The sequence below is a fragment of the Coturnix japonica genome, chromosome 3 (assembly GCF_001577835.2).
Source record: "Coturnix japonica isolate 7356 chromosome 3, Coturnix japonica 2.1, whole genome shotgun sequence".
Taxonomy (NCBI): domain Eukaryota; kingdom Metazoa; phylum Chordata; class Aves; order Galliformes; family Phasianidae; genus Coturnix; species Coturnix japonica.
In genome coordinates, this window is record NC_029518.1 from 49,349,703 (window position 1) to 49,377,683 (window position 27,981).

The following is a 27,981-nucleotide window of genomic DNA, read 5'->3' on the forward strand; positions in this document are numbered from 1 at the left end:
CAAAATGTGAAAATAGCTCAGCACAAATCCCAGTGCCTGAGTGTGCTCCCAAGCACAAAGTGGATTAAAGCTACTTGCAGTTGTGTAGGTTGCTAATCTCTTGTTGGAAACATTTCTTAATTCTGCAACAGGTGGCCCTAAATAACCTCCTAGAAAAAAAATCAAGCATGTCTTTCCTCTTGATGTCACTCTTTCTTAAAGAGACAGAGAAGCATGCAAGAAAATACAGGCTGAACATGAGCCAACAGTGTGCCCAGGTGGCCAAGAGGGCCAATGGCATCCTGGCCTGCATTAGAAATAGTGTGGCCAGCAGGAGCAGAGAGGTAATCGTCCCCCTGTACTCAGCACTGGTGAGGCTGCACCTCGAGTATTGTGTTCAGTTTTGGGCCCCTCACTGCAAGAAAGACATTGAGGCACTGGAATGTGTCCAGAGAAGGGCAATGAAACTGGTGTGGGGTCTGGAGCACAAGTCTTATGAGGAGTGGCTGAGGGAATGGGGATTGTTTAGTTTGGAGAAGAGGAGGCTCAGGGGAGACCTCATTGCACTCTATAACTTCCTGAAGGGAGGTTTTGATGAGGAGGGGCTTGGCCTCTTCTCCCAGGCAACAAACAGAACCCAAGGAAATGGTCGTGAGTTCTATCAGATGAGGTTTAGGTTAGACATAAGGAAAAACTTTTTCTCTCAGAGAGTGGTCAGGCACTGGAATGGCTGCCCAGGGAGGTGGTGGAGTTGCCATCCCTGGCAGTGTTCAAGAGGCGTCTGGATGAGAAGGTACAACAGATGGTTTGGTGGCTTGTGGTAGCAATGGTAATGGAGGACAGTTGGACTAGATGATCTCGTAGGTCCTTTCCAACCTTGTGATTCTATGATTCTATGAAATTACTCACTAAAATTAAACAAACAAGCAAACAGACTTGGGAGAAAAAAAAATCTCTGCTAGCTATTTTCACGCATTTTATGTCATTCCTTGGGAGCTGTGAAGTTCTGCAAGTCTCACAAATCAACTGTGGTGCTTGTTTGCACCAGAGATGACAGCAGGCAACAGGCTGCTGGTGGCTGTGGTGAGAGAGGAGGAGGCAAAAAGTGGCTAAAAGAGGAAATGGGAAGGGGAATCTGCCCACAGGGAAACTTCTCACAGCTGGCAGTGTCACAGCACTCTCACTGTGTGACGGCTGCTGTGCAACCACAAACTAATGACTTGAGGTCCTCAGCAGTCATAACACTTTCCCAGCATAGACAGGAAGAAATGGGCCTCTGACACTGGAAAGCACAGAGGTGAAGATATCGGGACTCCAAAACAGATGGGAGACCATGCACACAGGAAAGCTGTGGAGATCTGCCACTTCCTGGAAGATGGTAGAGTGGTGGGAACAGAAGGTAACCTTGGGGATATCAGATGGATGTGCACAGTGTGCTGGCTCCAGCCACAGGCTCGCTTCCCATCTGATGTATTATTTGTTTAAGAAATGGATGGAAGTACCCTGGAAAAATATGACAATAATTTCACATTTCTTGGAGAGGTGTGGTTGGAAAAGTGCGATTCATCTGAGTTAACTCAAGCTGAACTGGAATAAAGAACAGTTGAGATTTATGTACAAACATTTGATCCTTGCATATATGGATGTGTGAGAGACTCCTAGATAAAGTGTCTGAGGAGCAAGAACTGCTTTCACGTGGGAAAGGAAGAGGTTGCATGAATCACACTGTGCTTCCAACTTAGATTTTACAGTAGAGATGGTTTAGAGAAGGGAGATACCATCTAGAAGTTGGTAGAATTTATTCTTGAAACACGTCTGTAGGACCAAAAAAAGAAAAAAGAAAAATACAAAAAAAAAGAAAGTTTTCAAAGTCTGAATAAACCACTTTCTTTAGCAAGACATCTGCATGATCTGCTTAACTCGGTCTTGTAATGATAAGCCACATTAAATCTGTGCAGATAAGTCAGCATGAGAGGCTTGTTTCACTTGTGTCTCACTGGTAAGGGGTGGTGAGGAGGAGTCTGTGTATTTATGAGGCGGAGGACAACTAGAAGACAACTGTCAAAATCATCCCTGATTTCTTACTAGTGGGTTTTGATCAGATGACATCAGATCTGTTTTTGTGGTGATGTTCCTCTGGATAGCAGAGTACAGCTATGGTCCAAGCAGAAGAAGTGGAGGAGCTTCCAGGTCACCTAGTGGTACACCACAGCATCCCTGGGGAGTGAAGGAAGAGAGACAGAGGGAGAGCCCCTGTACTGCTGGTTGGCACAGAGACCAGCCTGGGTGAGTGTTTAAAAGTAGATTATTTATGAAGATCTTTTATTGAGATGTGTGCTTTTTGATCAAACTAGAAGTGGGAGGACAAAAATAACCATCTACCGGTTGGAAAAAATCACCTGTCACTGGTTGAGAAAAGTCAGGTTACTCAGTGACAATGCAATCATGGTTTCTGGGTGTGGTATGACTTTTCCTGTTTCTCACCGTTTTCAGTGAGATGAGATGATGCCTTTTAGTTGCAGTGATTAACTTGATAAACTTAATTCTGGTGACAAAATAAATATAGCTGCAAGCAAGATTTCGTTTTCCCCTCACTACTTGCTTTGGTTAAGTAGCATGTCATTTATAGAGGAAAGCAAGGTACAATGTAAATATGTGCTGTCTGTTGCAGATGAGAGGGACAGAGAAATCAGATAAATAGACACTGCTCTTGAAATAAGGCTTCCCTTGGGTTGTTTCCAATCACAGCTCTGACACAAGCCCGCCACTGAGCAGGACCAGCTCCTATAGAGAAAAATATCCACTACACTAGAAGTTAATAGAGTGAATGTGTGTAAATCCATAACACATTGTTTCATCTTATTTAATACAGGAAAAGAATAAAATATAAATTGTTTTTAATTGTGTTTGTAGTTTGTTTAGCCTTGAGTGGAAGTACAAATAAAAGCCATCACATTTTCCAGGCTGAGAGAAAAGGATCCTTTCCTCTGCTGCATAAGAACAAGTCAGCAGCAGGAATACGGCAGTGGAGCTGGATGAATTGCGCAGACATGTAGGAGGAGAGAACTTTCTGCATTACCGCATACTGCCAAGACCTGAAGGTTGACCTCTAAGCCAGTACTTACTATGTGTCACCCATTAGTTCATTTGACATCTGAGTTGGTTTTTACAGCGTAACCACTTCTCACCCACATACAGGGATTAAAACTCTGCGAAGCCTAGCGCAGGATGGCAGAAGATATGCTAGTTTGCATGTCTGGGACAGAGGGTAGGTAAAAAAATTCCCTGGTATGAAACTTTTCCAAGGGCTTTACTTTGTTTATGTTTCATGGTGTTTGGATGGGTATACTGGGACTAATAAAGGTTAATGTTACTGGAGAATTTCTATACCATGTGCCACCATTACAGGTCAGTTTTGGATTGTGTAACATTATTAGATCTTTCCAGTATCGTTCCTTTTTACAAAAAAATGCACTAACATTTGTAGGAGGAACTTAGGAACATTTTGGACTTCTTCACTTGTTCAACTTGCAGTCACACTGAGGGAAAATCAAAGGTTAGCAAAACTAAAGGCAATAAAGATTTTATCACCAGATTCAACTCAGAACTAGTAAGTATCTCCTCAGAGATAAACAATTCTAAATACAGAGGTGAAAATTGTTCTGTAAACTTCCTGGTTTGTTTTTGTTGTTGTTATTTTGATTTTAATTTTGTCTTACCTATAAATGTAATGGAAAGTGCTGTTCTTACACGATATAAGTAACTACCATCACTTCTTTCTGAGTCCAACTTACACCCACAAATCCTGAAAAAGTCACTTAAATACAAAGGAAAATTACTCATGTGATTCCATGTTAATTAATAAAACCCATGCTTTTCCAACATCAGTTACTAGTATGATCTGTAGAAGGAATGGTGTAGACTTCTGTGAGGTATCTGTTTCAATATCATACAATGTTGTGTCAGAAAAATATTGAAACTCTCGCTGCCAAAATCAGTGTGCACTTTGAACTGGAAAAGTAGATTGGCAGTAAGTATCCTTCAGCAAATGGCTTCTCTACTTATCTTCTGCAGAGATTCATGCCAGATTTAATCAAATTCAACCTTTTCTTCTGTGGGCCTGGAAAAAAATAATGTTACAGATTAACCAAAACAAGCGAAAGAGTAATAGAATGGTAAAAATTAAGGAGACAAAAGAGTCTGTAAAACAGGGTAAAATAGATGGATTAGCGATCCAGACCCACTGAAACAAACGCATTTTAATACAGGAGAATTATAAGCTGAAAACAACAAAGAGAGTAGGAGGGCACAATGGGTGAATATCTTAACATAAGTTCATTTGTTGCAGAGATAAAAAGGAATTATGTAGTTTGTGGATGTATAAACAAGTTAGGAGAAGTGGTTTTTCCCCTGTATTTCCATTGCTGAGATATTTTTTTTCCATGGTAATATTTCTAAGCTTTTACTGGTACTTCCCAATTCTCACTGAGATCACAACTTTATTTTATTAGGAACATTTTTCCACTGCAAGGAGGGTGTTTCTTCCTTGATTATGGCAATAAATCATCACAGTAATAGGTAACAGCCAACTAGAGGAGATGAACTTCTCACTTAGCTTCCTTGTTCACGCCACAATGGTTTATTTTCGTCTCCCCTGATAATTTTGAAAACCTCAGAGTAAATAAATGGTCAGTTATATCCCCCCATTCGTAACACTTCTCATTGTGTAAGCTGGATACAAATCCTTGCATACATCTCTATGATTCAATGAAGCTAAATGTGATGATCAGTAGCCAACTAGAAGTAGTGTGCAGAACTGTGACACTATCTTGTTGTTTGACAACATTTTGCTCTGTTAGAAAGAGAACTGATGCAGTTCCATCTACTGCAAAGGAAAAGCCTGTTTCTTTGAATGCATTATTAATGCAAGTGGAGCAGACATTGTCCTTGGTAACAGTGCCAAGTGTTTTGCAGTTAACACTTGGTCCAAACAACCCTGCCTTCATATTACTGCACTTACACTGTTTTTCTACACTGGAAACATACAGGAGCTGAGCAGGGAATTATTTGGGAGTTCAAATACATTTCTTGAACACTTGAAATAACTGTGGAAATGGTAACATAGCGAGATTGTTATTTAGGTAACTGTTTAATGCAGGGACGTGTATCTTGTTCCACATGCTCCCTCTGGGCAGGTTTCATCTCGGTTCTTCTATGTCCAAGGAGTACCTGAAAGAAAACACAACTTCAGAAAAATGAAAGGTTGTCTAAAGTTTAGCCTCAATATGTCCCAAAACTGCATTGTTGGTGGGGAACAAGTACATCATCAATACAGACTGAAACATCAAGTATAATTATTTGTGTCAGACCTTTTACTTCAGGATGTCAGTGAGTATTGTCATAATTAATTATTTAAATTTCACAGCTATTGAGGGGAGTTATGTGAGTGTTACTTCTCTAATTTCTCGCAAGACAAATATATATTCATGGATGGTTAACTGCCCCAGAGATGCAAAGCATTTAACTGCCTACCACCCATTGATTTCGGGAGGCATTAGTTGCCATAAGTTGTAAGTATTTTCATGGCTTGCCCAGCATCAAAATCTGATTAGTTAGTGAGTTACAAAGCAAAAGACAATCTGCATATTGCCCTGATTTTATAGCTTTCTTCAAGAGGAAACATCACCTCAGAAATGGCGCGTGGGATGCATCTACTCCAGAATGTCACCTTTGTAAACCAGTGTAAACATCTACATCTGAGCTAGTCATCTGGGTGCCCCTTGTAGTCAGGGGAGGGAGAGACAGCTGAGATTAATTCCACTCTGGGTGTCTGCACCGCAAAAGCGGAATACCAAAGTGCAGCCTACACCAGCTGTGGTCATTCTCTTACCCTTGCCTTTCATATTTGCTATCCTGAGATTCACCGGAAAAAATTACAAAGTGTATCCAGGGGATTTCCATGCAGTCCTTGATGCTATCTTTAGAGTGCTCAAATGGAGCTGCAGAATAAAGAACTTGTTTGTACTTTTTCTTGTGTCTACTTGTCTCTGCTTCACTCAGCTGAAAACAAGAAAGTTTGTAGATTAAACACTTACTGGTTCCACGTGGCTGTGAAGTTACCATCTCCTGTTTTTGCTGTCCTCTCTGATGTCCTGCAATTATTTTCTATTTATTACAGGCTCTGCTGGATTCATTCTATACATTCACATTTCCCTTATTGCAGTATTAAAACTGATTTGTTCAAGTTTTACAAATTAGCATGTACTTTCAAGTATCTTGTTCCTTTTTAGCCAAGCAAAAATAGGTCATGACCAATACGGTTTAGATACACTTTCTCTAGCAGTGATAATATTTAGTTATACCCTGAAACATAACAAAACAAACAAAAAAAGCATGCTAATACTAAGAGGTGAAGAACGAACACTGTTTTGGCAGCTGTACTATAGATGTTATTAGTACAAGCTGAAACTTCATTGTGGGGAATCAAAATAAAAGAGATAAAACCTATCTCTATTTGCAGCTGAATTTGATGAGTTTAGTTCAAAGTTGTTCCCAAATAGGAAGCATTGTCAGCTCAAAGAGGTAAAAACTGAAATACGGAAGGTCAACCCTTCGCAGAGCTCAGCCAAACTTCTGCATTTTTACAGGAGAAGCCACCTACAAGATGAAGTAGGCAGCCCAAGGAGGAGTGTTAGGGGCTGGGTGTTTCCAGCAAGCTGCACTTCACACTCTCACCTTCTCCAAAGTGACAAAGCAGAGGATAGTATCCTCCCCAGAAACTGACTCAGGAGCACCCTGACTGGTGTGAGGGTGGGTGACAACAAGACAAAAGTCACCAGGAGACAGAGGGAGACCACCACAGGCACTCTGAGGAGCTGAAGCTGGAAACCTACAGCATGTGTAGGCGCCTCTGGAAGTGCATGTGTAGCCATGTGGCGGAAAGTATCAGGAAGCTCTGTACAACACAGATCAGCTTGTTCTTGGTCACAGCTGCTGGTGGGTTGCTATTCTGGTAGAGGAAAGCCAGTCTGGATCGAAGCACACGTGACAGTGAGGTAATTTAACATTGTAGTGACCTTATAATGTGAGGACACGTGGAAAAACAAAGCCCCAGGGAAGACTGAATGCACTGTATAGCCCAGAGTGGAGGTCTGACTTAGGCCCCAGTGCAGGAGAGAAAAGCAAAGCTCAAATGCCTGAAGTAACAACAAAGCAAACTGTAAGTCAGTGAATTATATAATGAAATCCCAACAATATGAAGTTCTGCCTTAATAAGTCTTCCCTGCTGGATGCCCAAAAGAAAAACAGAGAAAGAACATTCTGGTGATGAATATGTTTAATTTGACATTCACGTAGCCTCGGGTTTGGCAGAGCCCAAGCTACATGCCTGCTCTGAGTAATGCGTTGTGAACTTCCGTGGTGCACATGGCTGATATGACTCAGATGCACAGGAGCGCTGGCAAACACTGGAGGCTCCAAGCACCTGCCCCAGCACCAGCTTTCAAAGAGACCTGCTCTGCTGAGGGTCAGCATTCATGGCTCTATTACCACCCCCAAAACTTCCTTTTTTTTTTTTTTAAAGAAAAAAAAGAAAAAAAAGTCTCTGGAAACGATGACTTTTTCTTCTTTTCTTTTAGGCAGTAGATATAGGCTGGTCTAGACATGCACGTGATTGTGAAACAGTGTGCAACATCATCTATTTTGCTGGCTGTGTATGAATAATACGTAATTGAAAAATGATGTTGATCTGTACCCTCAAGTAAAAATCAGTTTGATCTTCATTGCAGGCTATAAGTTAGAAGGCAAGTAAGCTATAACTTATCCTGTTGGAATGTCAGTCAGGCTATTTTTCTTGCTTTTTAAGTGATTGTGCACTAAGGACCACAGAACAGGCTGAGATGCCTAATTACCATTACACGGTAACCAGCAGCCAGTGCAAGGTGTGCCATTATGTACAAGAGGACATAACAGCGAGGTCTGCTTGCTTAGAGATGTCTTTGCGGCATGTGGGTTGCAACAGCAGCAACTGAATGCCTCTTTTTTTACTCCAGAACACAAAAAAGGAAGTAAGACACTGTTTGTATAAGATACCTGGCCAAATTCCCATCCTCATTATCTTACAGAAAATCTAGAGTAAAGTTGCTGAAGTCCATCAAATTATTAAGGATTGACATCAGTATAAACGTTATCAGATCTTGCAGCAAAATGTTTACCAGGTGTCACTTCAGTGCACGCTCTTCTATCATGGATGTCAGACAAGAGGAAATGAAATGATTGCTTCAGTCATTAATAAAGTGAGAATTCTGGCAGTGTGTTCTCAGGCTGCACAGCACTTAATGCCATGACCAGGCTATGTCCCACAGTTATCTGAGAGCAGCCAGTTGGAGAGGTGCTTGTTTCAAAGTGAGGAACATTGCACATGAGCTTGGAGCAGAGCCCCAGCTCACCAGCTGGGCTTTACATTGTAAATGAGAAGGGAATTTTGTCCCTTTCTTGTGTCATGCCACTGAGCCTTTGAAAAAAAGTATGGGGTTGGGAACTGGATGAACTCACCATACGCAATTGTATTAGATCATATGAATCCCTTGAAACGAAGCCATAAGCAGAGAATAAAACCTAAGTTTCCCCCATGGTAATTCACCAGGGGAAATCTTACTTCCTGCCCAACATCATGTATTTGTACCAGGCCCTTAGCAAAAAAAAGTGTGTGTAGGGGGGGTGGGGGGGTGGAGAGGGGTAAAACACGAATCAATAACAAAAAGAATCATTGCTGTCAGAGATCAAGGGTAGTGGGAGGGGGAGAGATTACGTACACAGTGTTCAGTTTAGCGAGGCCGGAGGAGGGGGCAGTCTGCGTTGCACGCCGTAGGCTGTCTTTCAGTATTAGACACAGGGAGTTTTTTGAGAATTAGCATTAGTACAAAAAGATGTCATCATAAAACTCCCAAGCAAAATTACCTGCTCTTATTTCAGGTTTCTGTTTGACCAACATTAAAGACGTTCTAATATGTACACATAAAGGCTTTTTTTTGTTGTTGTTGTTGAATGAATGAATGCCTTGGTAACTCGAGATGCTGCTGCATTGTGCTCACCAAGTTGCCTATAGCTCACTCAGCTCACTGGCAGAAGGTGGAGGGCAGTGGCAGAGGGCACAGGGGACTGCAGGGGACTGATTGACTCAGCTCCACTTCTCCTTGGGAAGACTATGGCAGGCTTCTCCAAAGCAACCACAGCTGGCCAAGGCAAGGGGAATTAATAAATTGGCAGCTCAGTTAAGCCACTTCTGAGCATGCCCAGGGAGGTTGTGGATGCCCCGTCCTTGGAGGTGTTCAAGACCAGGTTGGACGGGGCCCTGGGCAACGTGATCTAGTAAATGTGTATGTTTGGTGGCCCTGCCAGGCAGGGGGTTGGAACTACATGATCCTTGAGGTCCTTTCCAACCCGGGTCATTCTGTGATTCTGTGATTCCTGTGCTGCTAGGCTGACCCTTCTGAACAAGGCAAGCATTGGTAGTACCAGCATGTTATCGCCAGTACGGGAGACAGCAGCAGCACAGAGATTACTGACCAAGCTCATGTGTGCACACTGAATCTGCTCCCACCAGGAACGAGTTTGCTGCGCTGCTCATTAAATTCAGGCAAGTGAAAAGTGTAACTTCTTATTTTACATTTAATATAAAGTGAAACTGTAACTGCTCAGCACTGTGGTTTTCTCTTTTTGTGTTTTGCATATCACACCATTGTATCCTACTCAAGTATGCTGGATAAAATTACATAATTGCTATTCTCCCTATGCAAAACTCCCATCATATCACCATGCTAAACCACTTATTTTATAAGGATTGAACATGCGAGCATTTTTACTTCTTTCAGTAAAGCAGAACTCCTTCAAACAACCACTTTAAAGTCCCTGTTGTACATGTTCAGAAGAGGAGCTTAGAGCTTTCCCCCTCAATCCTGGATGAGAAATACTCCTGGGTGTACCCAGAAAGCTTGAGTCTCACACTGGGATTTAAATCGCTGAACTGCCTTTTCTCCTACTCCTACCATTGTCAGTGTATGGGGCCATAGCTCCCAGGTATGGATAACTGATTTTTGGTGCAAACAAACTACAGCTCCAGATAAAGTCAGCGCTGAAGAGCTGTGTAGCTGCATTTGCAACACTGAGCAATGTGAGAGCCAAAGAAATTGTTACAAATACTTTCTTTTTAGGCACTAAAAATGTACCAGTGACATGGTGATCCGTAATCCAAAAACCTTGGAAATTACTACTGTAGGAAAAAAGAGATGGATATCAATTCTGTTGAGCACTGTCTGTTTCTTGTTGCCAGAAAAAAATGTCAGCAATTCCCAATAATTTGCTTTAAGCAAAGCATTTCTAATTTACAACCAAACCATTTGAGCAAAAATATATCTTAGGGATGCAGGCCCAAGCTATGGATGCCGAGTCCTAAGACCACTTCTACTCACTGGTCTATGTCCTTGTGAACTAGGCTGGTGCCCAGCCCAGGGACATTCCCCATGGGAAGTTTGGGTATGCCACCACTTAGCACAGTGGAACATTTTAATGCAGATCTGTGGCCAGAATAAGGCCTCAGCTGGCCTGTCACTCTTCAGATCATGGGCTGCTGGCTGTCACTGGTGTACTGCTCCTGCTCCAAAGGCCCACATTTTGCTTAACAGATAACATTTAGATCATATATCTTCTCAGTCAGAAAGAATTACTGAGGCTATCTACAAGTATCCCTAAATAAAATGAATATGTAAGCACAGCCTGCAAAACGATCAGTTTCTGCACCATGTTACAAGGAATTTCTACTCAGAAAAGAATCTTGCATCTCAGCAAAGAGGCTACTTTCTGTAAGCTGTCTCAGAAAGGGAGAATCCAGATGAAAGTTCTCTCTTACAGACCAGGAAGGAAAAAGAATTACTTGAACTTGAGGAGCTGGGCAGACAAAATAAAACATCAGAGGGTCAAAATCCCCTCAGGGTATTAGGGAAATACCAAAATATTATAAAAAATAAAAAGACACAAATATCTTTAAAGTTCCCACACGAGTCGGTCACAAGAGACAGGCTGAGCATTCATTTACATATGAGCTTCAGAATGAGATGAACCACATGTGACTTCGAAGATATGAGTAACAGGCCCGGAAAGTAGCAAAGAAAATCAAGGGGATTCAGGCATTTCAGCTAAAACCCTTCTTCTGTGCAGAGGCTGCAGTCAGTGGCAACCAGAGCTAACCAACCTTCCCCCTCCCAGCTCTCCTGTCAGAAGCTGAAGAATAGGAATACACAGGATGGGGTTGGTAGGCGTGAGAGGCTCTGCCCTGATGGAGCAGACAGGTTTCAGGCTGTCTGCTTTGAAAGGATGCGGCACACAGGTCCAAAGGGATGTGGGCTAAACTCTGTATGAGGAAAGTTGGCATGAACTTGGGAATGTGAGGAAGCTGTGAGAATTACAAACATTAGCTGAGCTATCTTAAAAGTACTTCAGAATACAGCATTTATGTGGTTTCAACTGGGAAGGTACCTGAAGCATGTGCTAAAGCAAGCTCCTGAATGAAAAATGAAAGGGTTAACTAGGGAAGAGAGCAGCTGACCAGGAGACAGGGTAGGCAGGATCACCTCTTAGGAGAGGGCCCACAGTCCCTTTACACAAGGAGGCTTGCAGCCCCTTCTGCTTTTCCTTTCAGACTGTGGGCAGCACCTAGAATTCAGGGTGGCATGCAGTACTGCCTGAGGCCTGAAATACTGGAGCACCAGTGCAGGCATCTTCACGCCATGCTGAGGGAGCGTTACAGTCAGAAAGCCCCTGGGAGGATGGCTAGGTGTGGATGAACTTGAGATGAAAAGAAAACATCCCTTTCAGGTATCATCCAGCTGAGCAATTAGCAACTTGCTTTTCAGGAGCTACCAAGCAAGTCAGATGCCAAAACCAAAAAGGCAAAGGCCATCCCTGCTACTCATGGTGAGGTGGTGGGGCCACCCTGGGCCTTTGCTTCTACACACGTGGAGAGCTCTCATGACCATCACTGCCTCCCAAAGTGGCACTTGAACCAGCTGGGAATCCTTGGGGTAACTGGTGGACAGATGGATGAAGACAGCAAAATCAAGTCTGCCTGGCTTAGCTTCCCTTGCAGCCTGGTCCAGCCCCATCCTTACTTGGCCACATTCAGCTCTGGGAATGGAAGACTGAGTACACACAGGAGCTAAGTCTTGATGTACACTGACTGCATGGCATCCCACAAGGTACCAAAAGGACACTGAGGTACTGAGAGACTACACAGAGATGCACAAGAAGCTACTGCCTTCTGAAAATGCTTGGCTACACAACCTGAAACAAGGGACATCAGTGCTGTGCTCAGTGGTCATCCAGGACAGAAATCCTTTTGCAGTGGGTGCCACGTGCTCAACTGTGCTCCCTCTCATCAATATAAAATACCAAATTCAATCCTTCAATAATTTATTTCTTTATATCCGAGAATGTTTTTCAATCATACATTTAAGTTGGCAAATTTCAACACAAGAGTAAATATACGTAAAAAAAAATAATAATCCTAGATGTGCAAATTTCAAGTTGCATTGTTTGAAATAATATAAATATTTTAATAAACCATATATTCACATTAACATTAAAAATATATAAAATTTAACAGAAATAAGTTGAATTATTTTAATTTTTTGTTTCTTTTTTTTTTTTTTTTTCATATATAGAAAAAAGATTCTAAGCTTGACAAGGAAATTAGAAAAGGTATCACCTCCAAAACAGCAGCAGCAAAACAGATACTGAAAATAAGGAGTATGAAAGGGGAAAAGAGTCCATCGGGCACAACAGTAAAGGTGAATTTGCTGAAGTACTGCAGATTCAGAAGTAAATGTATGAACTCCAGGAGTAAAGTCTTGATTCTAAGGCACCCCACTGCCAAGCTCCAAGCTGTTAGCACAATGTCAGAATCACATTAAGGGTAACAGAAAAAAAGTGAGAGAGAAAAAGGGAGCTGGGGTGTGAACAGCAGCATGTGTATTTCTGGCAGTTACAATGGAAGAGAAGAAAGTTGCTTTGGCTTCAAAACTGGAGCCTAAGACGAAAGGCTTTTGTGACTGTTTTTTCTTTGGTTGGAGATAATTCCTTCCATATGTGAGGGGAACTGCAGGATTCACATTTTCCATCACACATATGTAAAAGTTGCTTTGGTAATCACATTATCTTTCCAGCTATCTTTGATTTTGGGAAGGGATCTAAATGCTGACCACTGCTTGTTTTAAGATTGCAGTTTGCCAAGGGCTCTTGAAACCCAGAACCACTCACTGATACCACCCTAAACGCCTGCACAAGCTCCAGCCTTGCTGAGCTCCACAAGAACAGAAGCAAGAAACTGAGCAAACCAAAGCAAGTTTCTTCACGCAACCTCACTCTGTTTCAACTGCAAGGTTATATCAGCCTGTCCTGGAGGATCTCTCTCAGCAAAGACATGCCTCTGACCAACATACATCAATGCAGATTTCCCATGCTGACAAAAGTAGATGTGAGTCCTCCTTCTGCATGCGTTGGGGAGGTACTGAGAAAGAGGCAGAACCAGGAAGCTCAGCTCTTCGGAATGAAATGCTTCAAACTTCCAACTGGAAAGTCCAAGAATTAAATAGAGCATGACAGGAGCTTATTCATGAAAGACAGCTCTGTGCAGAAAGCAACCGGCCCTCCATAGCAGTTCTTGTATGCAGTGTTTAGAGGAAGTACATACTTATTCCCATTCTTGGGAATAAACAGGAACAAGGGCAGACAGCTTATATTTCCCCCCTAGTCCCTGCTCCCAGGACTGATAAGTGTTTTGGACATAGCACCATTTCAGTTAAGGAAGAAGCTGGTATCGCTTTCTTTTTCTTTACCAACTCTTCCTCTCCGCTAGCCGTAGATCTGTTTGAACTGGTAGCATTCATTGCAATAACCATTGCACTTGTTATTACCATAGTGATCACAAGCAGGGGCTCGACAGCGTTGCTTTGGGGGCTCGTCTGCAGCTGGCTCCCTGGGAACCCCCAGCTGTGCAAGCTGACCAAGGCGCTGGCACTGCTGGCACAGCTCACTGCTTCTGCAGGCCAGGTTGTTCTGACATGAAGCCACGGCACATTGTCTCTTCTGGCTAGTCGGTGCTGCTCGCTGTAGATCTCTGCGTTGTCCTGTTCTCTTGAAACGCATTAAAAACACTGTCAGTTGTCATGCTGGTTGCACAAGTAGCATTTCATTCACTTTCCCCTGCGCTAACATATTGTATATGGGACCACTGGGGGGTTGGTAGTGACCACAGACAACAAACACTGCCGCAAAAATCGCAAGAGCTTTAAGAGACTGCTTTGCAAAGTAGAAAATTCACACTAGAGCTAGTGGGCTTTCCAGATCCTAATACAACACATACTGCTTCTGAGGAGTATGATACCAAGAGGCGACTTTACCAAAGAATAGCTTAAATTCTGTCATCTCCTAGAAAAATAGGTTTTGTATCTTTGGTAATTCTCAATTCTAAAACCAAAACAGACCAAGTGAAATAGCCTGGAACAGAAAATCTGTGATGTGCTCAACGAAAAAAGCAAGACAAAGCAGAGTAAATCTCTTGATGAAGTTACATAGCTCTAAAGGGATGAATGAAAACCCCTGTACAGCCAGCAAACAAAGTCAGCCATGGGTTCACTGAAACTGCAGGGCAAATTCTAGGTAGGTAAAATAGAACCAACAGCCACGAAAATACTAAATTGAGGATGTGCATTAGAAGTACTGCTCAGTTGTAGCAAGTGGAAATCATGAGATACCTTACACTAGTCTTCCCATGACACTTAGAAATTCTCATGTTGCTGCATCCTATTACACTCTCTGAGTCACTCTCACAAGGGAAAAACATGCTAAACAAGAGGAAGGTTTTCAGAGTTCATACTTACTTCAGGCTGTCTCACTAGCTGTTCTTCAGTCCTCCTGGCTTCCTGAAATCGCTGGCTCTGGGCTTTAATGAAACAGTTCTGGCAGTAGCCTTCCAGCATGGTACTACCCAGGGTGCCACAGTTCTGCTGCTGGCAAGACATGGTATTGTGGAATGCAGCAGCTGAGCTCCCCTGTTGACCAGCTGCTGAGGAATTCCTCTGAGATCTCCTCTGGTGGCGTAGTGAAGCACTGTCTGTAATGCAAAGAAAGGATGAGGAAATGTGTGAATGAGCCCAAAAGATGTTATGGCCCAAAGTGATTACAAAAGTTCCTCAATTGGCAAAGAAAAAAAAAAAACCAAAAATCTGCTAGTCTCAAACACTGCATTTTGACAACTCCGATACCACTCAGTCAGAGCACATTCCTTCAGCTTACATAAACAAAGGGCTAATAGAGACTAAGCTTTACATCAAACAGCTGATTCGAGAAGAACCTGCTCACAGCATGGAAACTGGATCTCAATAAAGACGAGGAAAATCACCATCGGTTTTAGAATGGCACCTGCAATACATCCCAACTCTTCCCTTCTGTCCTCCTTCATTTCAATCACATGGGGTAGTGGAAATATAGTAGTACAGAGCTTAATAGGTTAATGCACCCTAAACCTCTTAATTTAATGAGGCAATCATATATTCCACAATCATAACAGTTTTCTATGTGAACAACACTCAAAAATAAGCTTTTGTAAGCTAGCATAATAGGCCCTTGATGTAAAAGTACATGGAAAATGTAGCACTGATCTGCTTGTCAGCAACGGAACTGTCTTGAGATAAGTATTATTTTCCTCTCACATGTGCATCCCACCCTCTGTATCCAAAGGCAGTTGCCTGTGAAACAGCAGCAGCATGGAAGCTGATGATTTCCCAACATGATTAATTTACAGACTATTTTAGGACTTAATTTTAAGCTTATGCATAGAGTATCAAGAAACATTTCAAGGTACATTATAACCATATATTCCTATGTTACTATCAAATACTTATTTTGTATTGTCTACACATTATATTTGCATATTAACCACAGACAAATTCTCCTTGCTCTGTTTATTGAGATTTCAGTCATTACTCCAGTGTTATATCTGTTAAACCCAGAACGGATACAGATCTTCAAATTCATGCCAAGTTTTTAGAAAGCCTTCCAAACACAACTGGTTTTCACTAACATCAATACAACATCACTTCCCTCACCAGTTCCTAGAACTGGTCTAGCTATGATGAAGTTTAACCTGAGAAGATTTATACCAAAACATTACTACAGTGTAGGGTTGGAAGGCATCAAAAATGATGCTTGATTGAAGTTTTTCTTTCATGGAAGGCAATGGGAAGTTTTACAAGATTTCATATATCCCACACTGTTATTGCATGCCTCTCATTTGGGATAGCAACAGCCAATAAAGCACATTTTCCTCATACTGCTGCTTCTGCTACACAGTGTTTGTCACCTCTTGATCTTTCAGAGCACAGCACACGCAAAACTTCAGTTTCACCATCTGCACATCTAACAAAGCTCACATCTTCACTTACCGTGGTTTTCCCTGTATTCAAAGAAGCACAGCGTGCAAAAGCCCTCATTCTGTGCTGTTCCAAAAAACTTGCAGCCAGGTTTCCTGCAGAGCTTACTTCCCTTCTCCTCCAAAGCACGTGGGGCATGAGGCAGCGCGGCCAAGAGTGGCTCGTTGCAGTTGCTGTTGGGAGTTTGCTGGCAGGAATGCTGAAGGAGGCTCTGTGGGATCTGGGATGGGTCAGATGTAGATCTCTGATGGCACGCGGGTACAAAACCAGGGCTGCCATTTGAAGAGCGCTCTGTAGTCCTTTTGAAACAAGTGCTGCATATGCCATTAAATGTCCTGTTGGCCTTCTGGTGGCACACCTTACACGTGGCATAGTCCAAACGCCTCTGGTTGTCCAAATTGTTACTAGCAGCAAGCTGTCTGGCATTGTAGCAGCGTTCACAAAGTCCGTTGTGTTGCACATTTAAGGTGAAGGGGCAGTCTGGAGTCCGGCATTTCATGGCAGTGGTTTCACTATAGAGGAAAAGGCTGGGAGCAGTTGGGGGTGCAGAGTGAGGCCCTGTTACAGCCTCCTCAGACATCCATCCCCCAGGTTCACAAGCTTTACCACTGGACCCAGCTGCCTTCAGTTTCTCAGGTGCTGCTTCGGAGACCTGCTTTCTTCCTTTGATTCCCTGCGACCTCCGCTCAAAGCACTCATGGCAGTAGGGCTGGGTGTTCACAGACATATAGAAAGGGCAGTTTGGAGTTTCACATTTCACCTGTAAGAGGGAGAGCTGGGAAAAAGACAGTTCCTGTCTGTTCCTGGAGCAGGCCTCTTTTCTGGCAGGTTCAGCGTGCTCCTGCCATTTCTTGTACTCGTGCTGCACCAGTTGAAAGTAATCTTCCACAAGATTTATTTCTTTGGGCAGATTGCCTTCATCCAACCTAACAGACATTAAAAAAATAATATACATGTATATATAATATATATAATATATAATAATAATATATATATACATACACACACACATATATACACACACATATATACATACATACACACACACAATATATATATATGGTTGAAAAGGGCAGATGGAAGGGGAGGAGGCAAATATAAGCCACATGGGGAGGAAATGTACATTTAATACACATCCATATTACTCAGCTAGAAGATCTAGGATGTTAAACTGTTGCTGTAAATGGAAATAATTTTAGAAGCAGGTGTTCAGTGATGTCAAATAGAGACTTTCACATCTAAAGAAATGGACTCGCACGGTACTAAACGGAAGTATTCTTGAAAGGATTTTCAAGGTGAGGTTTTTCTGTCTCTGAAAGCTGTTTGCGGGAGGAATAATCGGATAACCTTTCAGAAATAAAAAGAAAATCCCCTAAATTCTAAATTTGTCTGAAGACCTGTGCTCAGTAGTTGAAACTAGAGTGTCAGATCTCCTTCTTCACCAGCCCATGCTAAAAACAAACCTTTCATACTCTAGACACAGTACTTCGTGATAAACTTCATTACAAAATCTGCTCCTGTTTTTGCACTCTGGGGTCTGTAGCTACTAGTTAAATTCTTCAGACAAACAAAGTGGCTTCAGTTCAGTACGTGCAGTACTAATACTTCTAGCAGAATCCCTACCCGGACCCTGAAGGCAGGGAAAATCCCACATTGTATCTTTACCATGCAATGCTTTGGAGGATGAGGAGCCAGAATTGCTTGTATTACTCAAGAATCTATTGGGGCAGCAGGAGAAGCTCAATTACTACTGCATTTATCCTTTGGGTAGAAGGCCACCAAAGCAGAACAACTCAACACTACAGAGACATCACTACAGGCTGCAGTGGGAGTAGCAACAGTCATAAAGGGGCAGGCAGACACCACTGCCAGTGATCCCCACATACAAGAAGCTGGTGACTGCAGCTGCTCCATGTGTTACTGACTGCCAGGGGCACGAGGGCAGATGCCAACTCCTTCACTGGCCACAGCTTCCTGCCTGCTGCACCACTGCAGGAACACAGCCTTTCAAAAGGCTGCTTTGAAAAGATTGCCAAATATTTTCCTTTGCACAGGCAGAATTACACCACAAGCACTTAAGGCAATTTACCCTTGCATAAAGCACAGGGGTTCTCTGTAACCAGTTCCTGGTTTTAACTGCTTTTCAGCCACTTCCTGAGCAATCTAAAAGGCAATAAAAGTAAGAAAGTAATCCATTGGTTTTACTTTCCTCAAGCTGCTAAGTCTGAAGACATTTTTGCATTTGAATGTGGTTAGAACCCATCAACAGAAATGCCAGTATTTTTTATTGCAGAGGGTGAAGTATACTGCCATAGAAGGGAAAGACAAAAAGCACGCACACAAGGCTGTCTGGATCCTACCACTACCTTAAACAACTTAACTGAGGAAACAGGAATGACACTCACTTTGCAGCATTAATTAAATGAGTTGTGCCATGATCCCAGCCTTGCACTGGAATTTCTATGACTACCAAGTAGTCTTTCAGCAGCTGCTCTTTCTCCCTCTCCTCTGCATCTGTCAGAAAGTGCACGCTCAAATCCTCGAATCTGCCTCGTTCACTGGTGACCAGAGGGACAGCTCGGATTTCTGTGTGGAAACACAAAGATTTAGCATAGATATTTTATCAGACAAGACTATGAGATACAACACTGCTACTGAACTTTGGGAAGACAAGAGAACGGCTAGCAAGACCAATTGGTTTCTAAAGAGCACAACTATGAGAGGAGGCAGACATGGCCCTGCTACAGATCAAACTCCATCCCACTGCAATTTTAATGTCCCCAATGCATAATTGTCTTCTCACTGTTGGAAGTACCATAGATCTTACCTCATTATACATTTTCATGGGATGATGCCCTAACATGAACTTAGAGAACTGGTACCCATTCAGAAGAAATGTATACTCTGCCATCTTTCAAGTATCTCATCACACCTGCTAGGCAGCAACACACAGCTCTGAGACTATGTCCTTCAAAGCTTTCCATGGAGGAGCATGGAAAGGAGGCCAGAGCACTGCAAAGCAGAGGCCACCTTTTGACTTGTCCCAGCCCTGATGCAGGTGAGCTGCGCTCCCTTTTCAGCTGGTATTTTGAAGACAGTCTGTAGTTTCTATTCAGATTTACAGACACAGCTGATTCTGTTTAAGTTTTAACAACATATTCCAAAGGAATCTTCTACATCAATTTTAACTTTCAAAAGGGAAATATAAACCAGGTTGTATTTTAAATGCTTTAGCAGTGTAACAAAATTGAAGAGGCTATGCAAATACTAGACAAGGTACTTGAAAAATACCTGGCCCACTGTCCTTCAGGGTCACAAGTGGTGTAAAATGCATATTGTCGTAGCCGAGCACAACTGGATATCTGTAGCATTCTTCAGCTGGCCAAAGCAATGGCAGGTAAATACCACCAACATTCAGAGGAGCAAAACTGGAGCCTGATTCTAAACTTCTCACAACTTTATCTACGTAAGGAAGAAAAAGAAAATCTGTTAAGTTGATGCATCTGCCAAATAAAAACATTCTGGGTGCATCCCAAATACTCCCAGTTCCAGAAGATGCCTACCTGAAAACAGCAATTAGCAAGATCAGATTACTAATAAAGCACAGACTAATGCAGTCCTTAATGAGAGATGACATGCTGAACAACTCACCTGCAAGGACAATGATTGGTCTTCTGAGGATGTTAGCAAGAACGAAGATGTGGATTTCTTCCAGTGCATTATAAGGAAGTCTGTTTCGAGCCCCAGATGTTTCTGGGGAGGTCATTTCAATGAGGTATTCCCACTCTTCCTCCCAGTTCTGAAAAAAGAAACATCCATCAGTTCAAAACCGGCCCAAAGACACAGGGTCAGGAACCAATTGCAGTGCTCAAAATATTTACATTTTCCCATTTCCTCCAAAGGAACAACATTTCTTCTCTCCACCAACAGTGGAAATACGTGAAGCCAAAAAAATGAAAGAAAATCAGCAAGGCAATACTGACAAGCATTGAGGAAACAGCACGATCCCTTAGGCCTCCTTACCCGGGTGTCAAAGTGGAGTCCCGTTTGCACGAACTCCTGGGATTTAATCGCCTCCCGCTGCCAGCGCAGCTTGAAGTTCCGTGTGTCAATCTCCTTTAGCGCACTAAACAATGTCTTCCTTAAGACAAGGTCAACATCTTCAATACCCCACATGTACTGTGATGCAGCGTGCATGAGGCAATTCCCATCGCCTGTATAAAAAAACAACAACACCATTTTTAAATGGCCACTTAAATACAACTTCACCAACATGTGAGATGTGGGAATACACAGAACATATACATATTCCATGTGCACTTCTCCCTAAGTGTCTGCCAGAAGGCTTTTCACAAGCAGATCACAGCTAAGAATGCTCTGCTCAGGAGAATAAAGCAAGTTGTTTCCTCTCCCTCTGGTTGTCCCTTCACTTGACAGTGAGCTGTCACTCAGCAGTGGTAGGAAACTTGCTCTTTATTTAACTCGGACAGATACCAAAAGCTAAATTTTGGGTTGATTGCAAATGTCAAGCGCATTTGAAATAGCTTTTAACACAACTGAGTCACATTAAAAGTATAACAGAATGTGTAAATGCCCTTCATCAATGCTTACGCTAATGTATACACCTGATGGCACAGGGTTGAGAAAATGGAAAACACTGAGAATATCCTATAGTAACAGCAAGCCTCGCTTCCTCTGACAAGGGCTGCAGTGATGGGCTTTGCTCAGTGGAGGAATTACAAAGATTGAGAGACAGTGAGAGATTTATGTAAAGCAACTGTAGGAACACCTCTTGCCTTCCTCTCAGTACTGACAGCTGAATGCTGCACTGCTGAACGTTTAAAGGTTTGCCTTCCTAAAACACAAACTTAAGATTTCCTAAATGAAAAACAGTGATTTGTTTTCCATTCAGACAATCCCTTCCGTTGAAAGAGCCCTTCCTACATGCAGGAAGGAAAGCAAGGATCTGCAGTTTCAGGGGGGAGGAACTGAGAATCAGAGTGGTTAATTAACTTAATTGAAAGGTGGAACGAAGTATGCCTATGGCTGGGGTTCAAATTCTGCTTCTACCCATCCTCTTCAATAGCTTTTCGAAAGGGAAATATCAATAATTATTACTGTTATAGAATATCATAGAATAGCCTGGGCTGATAAGGACAATGATCATCTAGTTTCAACCCCCCTGCTATGTGCAGGGTCACTGACCACTAGACCAGATGTGGCTGCCCAGAGCCACATCCAGCCACGTCATGTCATGGCCCCAGATGCACAATTAGGCCTGGTGTTTAATACAGGGAGAAGCAGTTTTATCAAAAGTTTAAAAAGCGCAGTAATTTCCTTGGAACAGAGGACACAAACTATGATAGAACTGCAAGATTCTTCTCATGTAGGTGAGTTAAAAAAAAGGACCACCACTATACACACACCTGAAACCATGCATTATGCATCACTGTGGTGCTCAGGGATATGATTTAGCAGAGGGTTGTTAGAGTTAGGGTACTATAGTTAGGCTGCAGTTGGACTTCAAGGTCTTTTTCAACATGGGTAATTCTATGATTCTATGAGCTCAAGTAAGTCACTGCATGAACACTTCTACTTTTTCTGATGCATCAGAGAAAAATCTACAACAAACTCCATAGCTATTGCTTGAGAGGTACTTCAAACTTTATAAACTATTATGGACTCTTTGCACACCAGGTTCCTTACACCGCCTTCTGGTTTCTGAATGCCATCTTGCACAGCTCACCTAAAGACTGTAGCCTGCTTGTATGAGCTAAAAAAATAAATAAATCAGGGAGCAACGTATAATATAGAAAAACTGTCTGGGTTTCCTTCTGAACAAGCCAGATGAGATATTAATCCCAGTAAAATTTTCCCTTCACAAAATCTAGAGCAAAGATAAGATTTGTCTTTTTTTTCTTTTTCAGAGCCGACTTTCAGTTCTTTATTGAGAAGCACCGCACCAAATTCCTTACACAGCACTTGGAATTCCCCAGCACTATTTGACTACCAGTTGAGCAACAGTCGTACTTTTTGTTCTGCTGCCCGCACAGCTGAACGGCGAAGCCTCCCTCGGACTTTCCCGGGGGTGTGGCTGGGTGAACTGGAATGAATGCCTATTCATTATACAAGTGAAATCGCTGCAGCCAATAGATGATGGAATTTTTTGGTGCGTGTTGTTTTTAAAAGAGCAGTTTCCATTTTGGTACCACCTACCGCCTTTCCTCCTATTCTCCCTGCACATGTCCGCAAATAAACGTGAAGCGATTCTAAAGCTGGGGTTTTTCTTATGCTGTGAGCTCATGTAAGTATTAGGTAAAAATATATGTTAAAAGATCCAATGGGAGAATCTCTTTCTTTGTTTTGAACTAAGAAAGATCACACATATCATAGAATCATAGAATTACCCAGGTTGGAAAAGACCTTGAAGATCATCAAGTCCAACCGCAGCCTAACCAGAACCCTAACTCTAAAAACCCTACACTAAATCATATCCCTGAGCACCACATCCAAACGGCTCTTGAACACAACCAGGGATGGCGATTCAACCACCTCCCTGGGGAGCCTATTCCAGTACCTAACTACCCTTTCTGTAAAATATCTCTTAGAAAAACCCATCAGCGACTGAAGGAACTAATGTATTCCTCCCACACCTCGAGTTATGCAGTTGAATGCTTTTAAAATACTCTTCACACCACGTGGAGGAAAAAAAAAAGCCCACGTTTATATTCCCACTCACTTGAATAACATTATTTCTAGGCTAGCACATTGCTCCTCCAGGCTTCCATCCCGTTTTTCAGGGATCACTCCTTCAGCCCAGTTTACCTTCCCCCTCCTGCTAAGCTGCAACTACTCTGCATAAACCACATGCTCATAGAGCCACTCCTCCCTCCTTTCCATGCCCTCAGCAACCTTATAGCACAGAAGCCACACCACGTGCTTTGTACTGGCTGTGTGAGGTGTAGGGGAGAGCACAAATCAACCTGACTTGCCATTCTAAGCCAGCCCCAGTATTTTAGCATCCTATATACCAGAACACCTACTCACAGATGGAATCTCAGCCCACAAATTCATAATACTGGTGTACATTCCCGACACAAAGACCTGACACAACAGACCCCATTCATGGAATATCCCATAAGCAGAAGAATTTGCCTGCCTAATCAGTACTGAGCCCTGTAGAATTCCTACTACTATCAGATGTGGGGTTCCAAAACCTACACACTTTGCTGCAGACAAAACCTATTTACATTGACCATTTTCACACAAGATCTGTTACAGCATATGTCTCAGAGCAAAGCTTTGAATGCTCCACATACGGAGCAATGCCACCCCCCTGGGACTTGCCAAGCACTGGATGCTGTAGCTGAAATCTCAGTCCTGGAAGTTCAAGATTACGCAGCCTATGAGGGCACTCAACTGCAGCCAAATGCAGATGCAGCCCACAGAGCTCACCAAAATTTCAGTGTTTCTATTACAGTGACAGTGATGCACATATGGATTGGACTCTTCAAGGTCAGAGCAGTTGCATCTACATGGTGATTCTGTTTTTATGGCTTTTGTAAAGCACGGTTGTGTATAATCAGACATGGAAGAAAAGACTGTGGTCTAGAAAGACAAGGACTGTGTGTATATAAACAGATCTGAAAATAAACACCCAATGAGCATGATGCTGGGACTTGGCTGAAGGTCCCACATCCACTGTTTCTACAACCAGCGTCACCCGCTCCTTGAACAAAAAAATATCTATTTCCCATGTTCTTGGAGTCATTGCTCTCCCTGTCTACATTCCCAGTTTGGGGCTTTCTATACAGCAGAGAATCCTGAGTCTGAGTTTACAGCTGCACGACTGTAACTCATAATTGTTACCAAATTTCTCCTGTACTGAATATGAAATCCCAGCAGTTCTCACAGTCATGTGCTAAATTTGCCTGCTTGATGATATGGTTTCTTGTATCCCACAGAGAAATGTTTGTACCACCTCTATTTCATTTATAGCACCTGACACAATAAGCATAAAGTAACCCTAAAGTGAAGCCCTATAACCAGCACCAACCCTCAAGAGAAAGGGCCACCAGTATTTGGTGCCCGAGGCACGTGGAGGAATGGCTGTCAGGCCCTAAGGAAAGGCAGAACCTCACAGACCCTGTTAGGTAGCAGAGCACCAGGGAGCTGGCTGTGTGCAGAACTGAGCCTGCTGCAAGCAAGGTCAGCTTGGTGAAACTCCACAAGGGTGCTACCATCTGGCCCGGTTATACAAGGGAATAAATCCCTGCTGCTCAAAGCATCCCAAGCCTCCACCTGCCTAGAGTTAAGGGCTGACCACTGCTTCTAATAGGAGAACTGACACATGGAAAGTCAGGCCTGTGGAACAGCAATGGACAGACAGAAGTTACTGATGTTATGAAAATACCCAGGAAGTTTTCAGGCCACTCATCATGCCATCGGATGGGGATTGCTACAGACTCCAGACAGCATGCTACGCGGAGAGAATTTTAGCTTACGCAACTAAGATAAAAGGGCAGATCTGTATTACCCACTTTAAAATGAGTTCAAAGACCTGCTCACAACTTACCATTAGTTTTCAAAGGCACGAGTCTCCTGACCTCCATACACCAGTTCAGTTTCCTGTGGCGCTCCAGTGAAGTCTGGGTGGCTTGGTCAGTCAGGGCTTTCTGAAGCGTTTCCCGGAATTGAGGGCAAAACTGGCACATTCTGAACATTTCTATAGTGTATCTGTGCATAGTCCTGAAGTGGTGAATTATTCCACTGGGGGGTTTGACCAGATCTTCAGGTGTCCTCTCTCTAATCTTCACAGCTTTCAGCATATTGCTCTGATACAAAGCCTGAGGAAGGATGTGCTGGCCAGCCATGTTCCTAGACAAAAATCTGAAATGAAAAAGAAAAGTGTTCTCTTACTGACTTGTTAATTGCCCTTGCTCTGCAAGGTTTGCACAGACTGAGAATACACTTCCATGTGTGGAATTCTAGTTGCTGTTTTGCCTGTTAGTACACAGAGCGAATGACATCCACTGAGACTTATACCAGTTCTTATTGTTAACATTTACCTCTGTCAGCCTCTCTGCATTACACAGAGATAACTACTGAAGAGCTTATTCCACCCATTTATTGTGATCATTCATTGAACTCCTGAAGAGAGTTCATTCTTCACTAAGACGATTACATCATTGTACAAAAAAAAGGCACTTAAATGAAAGCAAGGAAAGAAAAAGGCAAGATCAAGGGAAGGGAAAACTATCTTGGAAACTTGACTAATTGATAATTGCACACTGTAACCACCATATGAACCTGCTGAACTTTCAGCACATTCCAAACTCTTGTTTTGATGACATGCCAAAAAAACAGATAATGTCCATTTCAGATTTCCACAGCTCATGCATTCTGATAAGTGATGCTGGTATGATATAAAAAGAGCCTGGATATCACACAGTGTGCTAGATTCTGTCCCATACTTACATTGGCTGGAGATGGTAAAAGAGGTATTAGTGGCAGATCAAGCACTCAGGGCCAGACCTGTGCTACTCTTCTTGCGGCTCCTTCTGTTTTGTGAGCAGAATAGCACTGCAGAGGTGCTCGTGCAATGTGTGGGGGAACAAGCTGCGGTGCCACTATTACTCAGCGGTAAGTCAACATCGCTGAAAAAGCATTTCCACTTGGCTCAAAAGCCCCAATATTTTTCCATAGTGGGACAAGCAGCATTTACTGCCCTGCATCCCTTTCTTCCATACCTCTGGCCTGATGGGCTACAGCAGGAAGAACAACAACAAAAAGCCAACCAACCCCATAACCTCGAAGTATCTGTAGTCTGAAATACTCATTCTGAGCACACTAACTCTGTGTCTCGCTGCAGCCAGATGCAGGGACCACATTCACACATCCCTCCTGTGCACTGCAGTAACACCATGAGCTATTATTTTTAGATGGAGAGACTACGTGCTGTCCATGTAGACTGCTGCTCTGCTCACACAACCAGATTTCTATCAAGCGAAATGAAGGTCTGCATACCTAACATTTAGAATCCAGTTGGTCACAGCAGGAGTGAGGATTACAAATTTAGGGACAAATACTAAGTCATACGTATAAATCAAGACCTTGATACATGCCATGCCAAGTATAGGGCGACCAGAAACAAGAGAAAGCTTCCTAACAGCTGCTTCTCATCTATCCCTAACCAATATACTTTCACACACGCCACTCACATAAACCATCCATATATTTAAATATGGGATTGAGGAATGACATATAAACATATTAACCTCTTTAATAACCACGTCTCTGCTTTGCTCGGAGACGGCCAGAGTACTGAATTCCTAAGTTACGTAAGTAGAGTCATTGAGTCAATGAGGTTTTTTTACCCAAATAAAGGCTTATCAGATGATTAATCACTACTGGCACGGACCCTTGAAGTGGTTATTTCCAGCTTTAGGTAACAAAAAGTACTGAGTCTACAGAAGCATTCACTGGAACCGTAAATTCAATGTTCTGTTCTATTCTACGGGCACATTTTCCCCTCCAAAAGTGGAAACTACTGTCTGTGGCAGTTACCTCAAACATCAATCAAGGCAACATCAGAGCAACCCTGACTATGAGAAACAAAGCAATGAAGCAGCTCAGCAGCCACAGAAGCTGACAACTCAAAGCACATTAAGGCTGTACTTGCTAACACCACACTGTGCTTCATTGCATGGCCACCCTACATGGCCTTTAAACATGTAATTACTGAGCTCCCAGGAAAAGAAAAAAGTTGCAAACAGTGCAGCACATAGTTCCCCAGCACATAATATGGAAGATGCTGGTCTTGGGGAACCCTGTGTTCCGTTCTCCAGCTCTGTCCCCTAACCGAAGAAGCCAATGGTAAACCCCTGCCGGCCGAGCACTGCAACGAGCCTAAAAGCCTCCTGCAGCCTCCAGCCTCCGTCCCTCGGAGGTGCGGGTGGCAGCAGCCCCAGCCAGGCCTCGCAGCCGGCCGCCCCCCGCTCTACCTGCAACCCCGGCCCACCGCCAGTCAACAGAGGGCACAATTCCACCGCTCGCCGCGGGACTGCTAACAAAACCTCCACAATACAGTCGGGCAGCCTCTCTCCCAGCCCGAGCATTGCTCACCTCTCGCCCGGCGGGCTCCTCCAGGCGCGGGCTCGATCCGCCGCTAAATGCCGCTCAGCAGCTGGGCCGCGGCGGGGGCACACAGTCAGGCTCGACCGCCATCAACACCCAGCCGGCAGCAGGCCCGGGTTGACCTGGCCGCTCTCGCGTCCGCCGCCCCCTCCCCTCTCCGGAGCTGCTGCCGCCGCTGCCTGCGCTGCGGAATGAAGGGCTGAGCTCAGCCTCTTGTTTTCTTTCCCCTTTCTGTTTCAGCGCATGGACAGGAAAAAAAAAAAAAAAAAAAAAAGACAACAACAAAAAAAAACCCCAGCGGGGATTTCCACCGTCAGCGCTTGGGACTTTCCGACATGTGACAACAGCAGCGCAGGCATCGCTGGCTCCACGTAGGGCCGGC

The 27,981-nt window shown here is 43.2% G+C and overlaps 1 protein-coding gene across 5 annotated transcripts; it reads right to left on the reverse strand.

Annotated features, from left to right (window-relative positions):
• Nucleotides 1–987: 987 nt before the first annotated feature.
• On the reverse strand, nt 988–27,962 carry TNFAIP3 (TNF alpha induced protein 3). Of its 5 annotated transcripts, XR_001554187.2 has the most exons (12): nt 27,588–27,959; nt 25,039–25,352; nt 20,487–20,677; nt 20,115–20,262; nt 19,755–19,925; nt 18,869–19,049; nt 16,476–17,389; nt 14,913–15,145; nt 13,947–14,166; nt 6,075–6,131; nt 5,000–5,208; nt 995–4,099 (listed from the first exon to the last, which is right to left on the reverse strand). XR_001554187.2 is itself a non-coding variant. In XM_015858416.2 (11 exons), exons 2-11 carry the CDS (start codon nt 25,334–25,336, stop codon nt 5,192–5,194), a joined length of 2,430 nt encoding a protein of 809 aa, XP_015713902.1. In that variant the 5' UTR covers nt 25,337–25,352; nt 27,588–27,959; the 3' UTR covers nt 988–5,191. The 5 variants fall into 5 exon arrangements, 4 of the variants coding, with proteins under 4 accessions (XP_015713902.1, XP_015713904.1, XP_015713901.1 ...); XM_015858416.2 differs by having other exon boundaries at nt 988–5,208; XM_015858418.2 differs by lacking the exon at nt 6,075–6,131 and having other exon boundaries at nt 989–5,208; nt 27,588–27,958.
• Nucleotides 27,963–27,981: the final 19 nt, after the last annotated feature.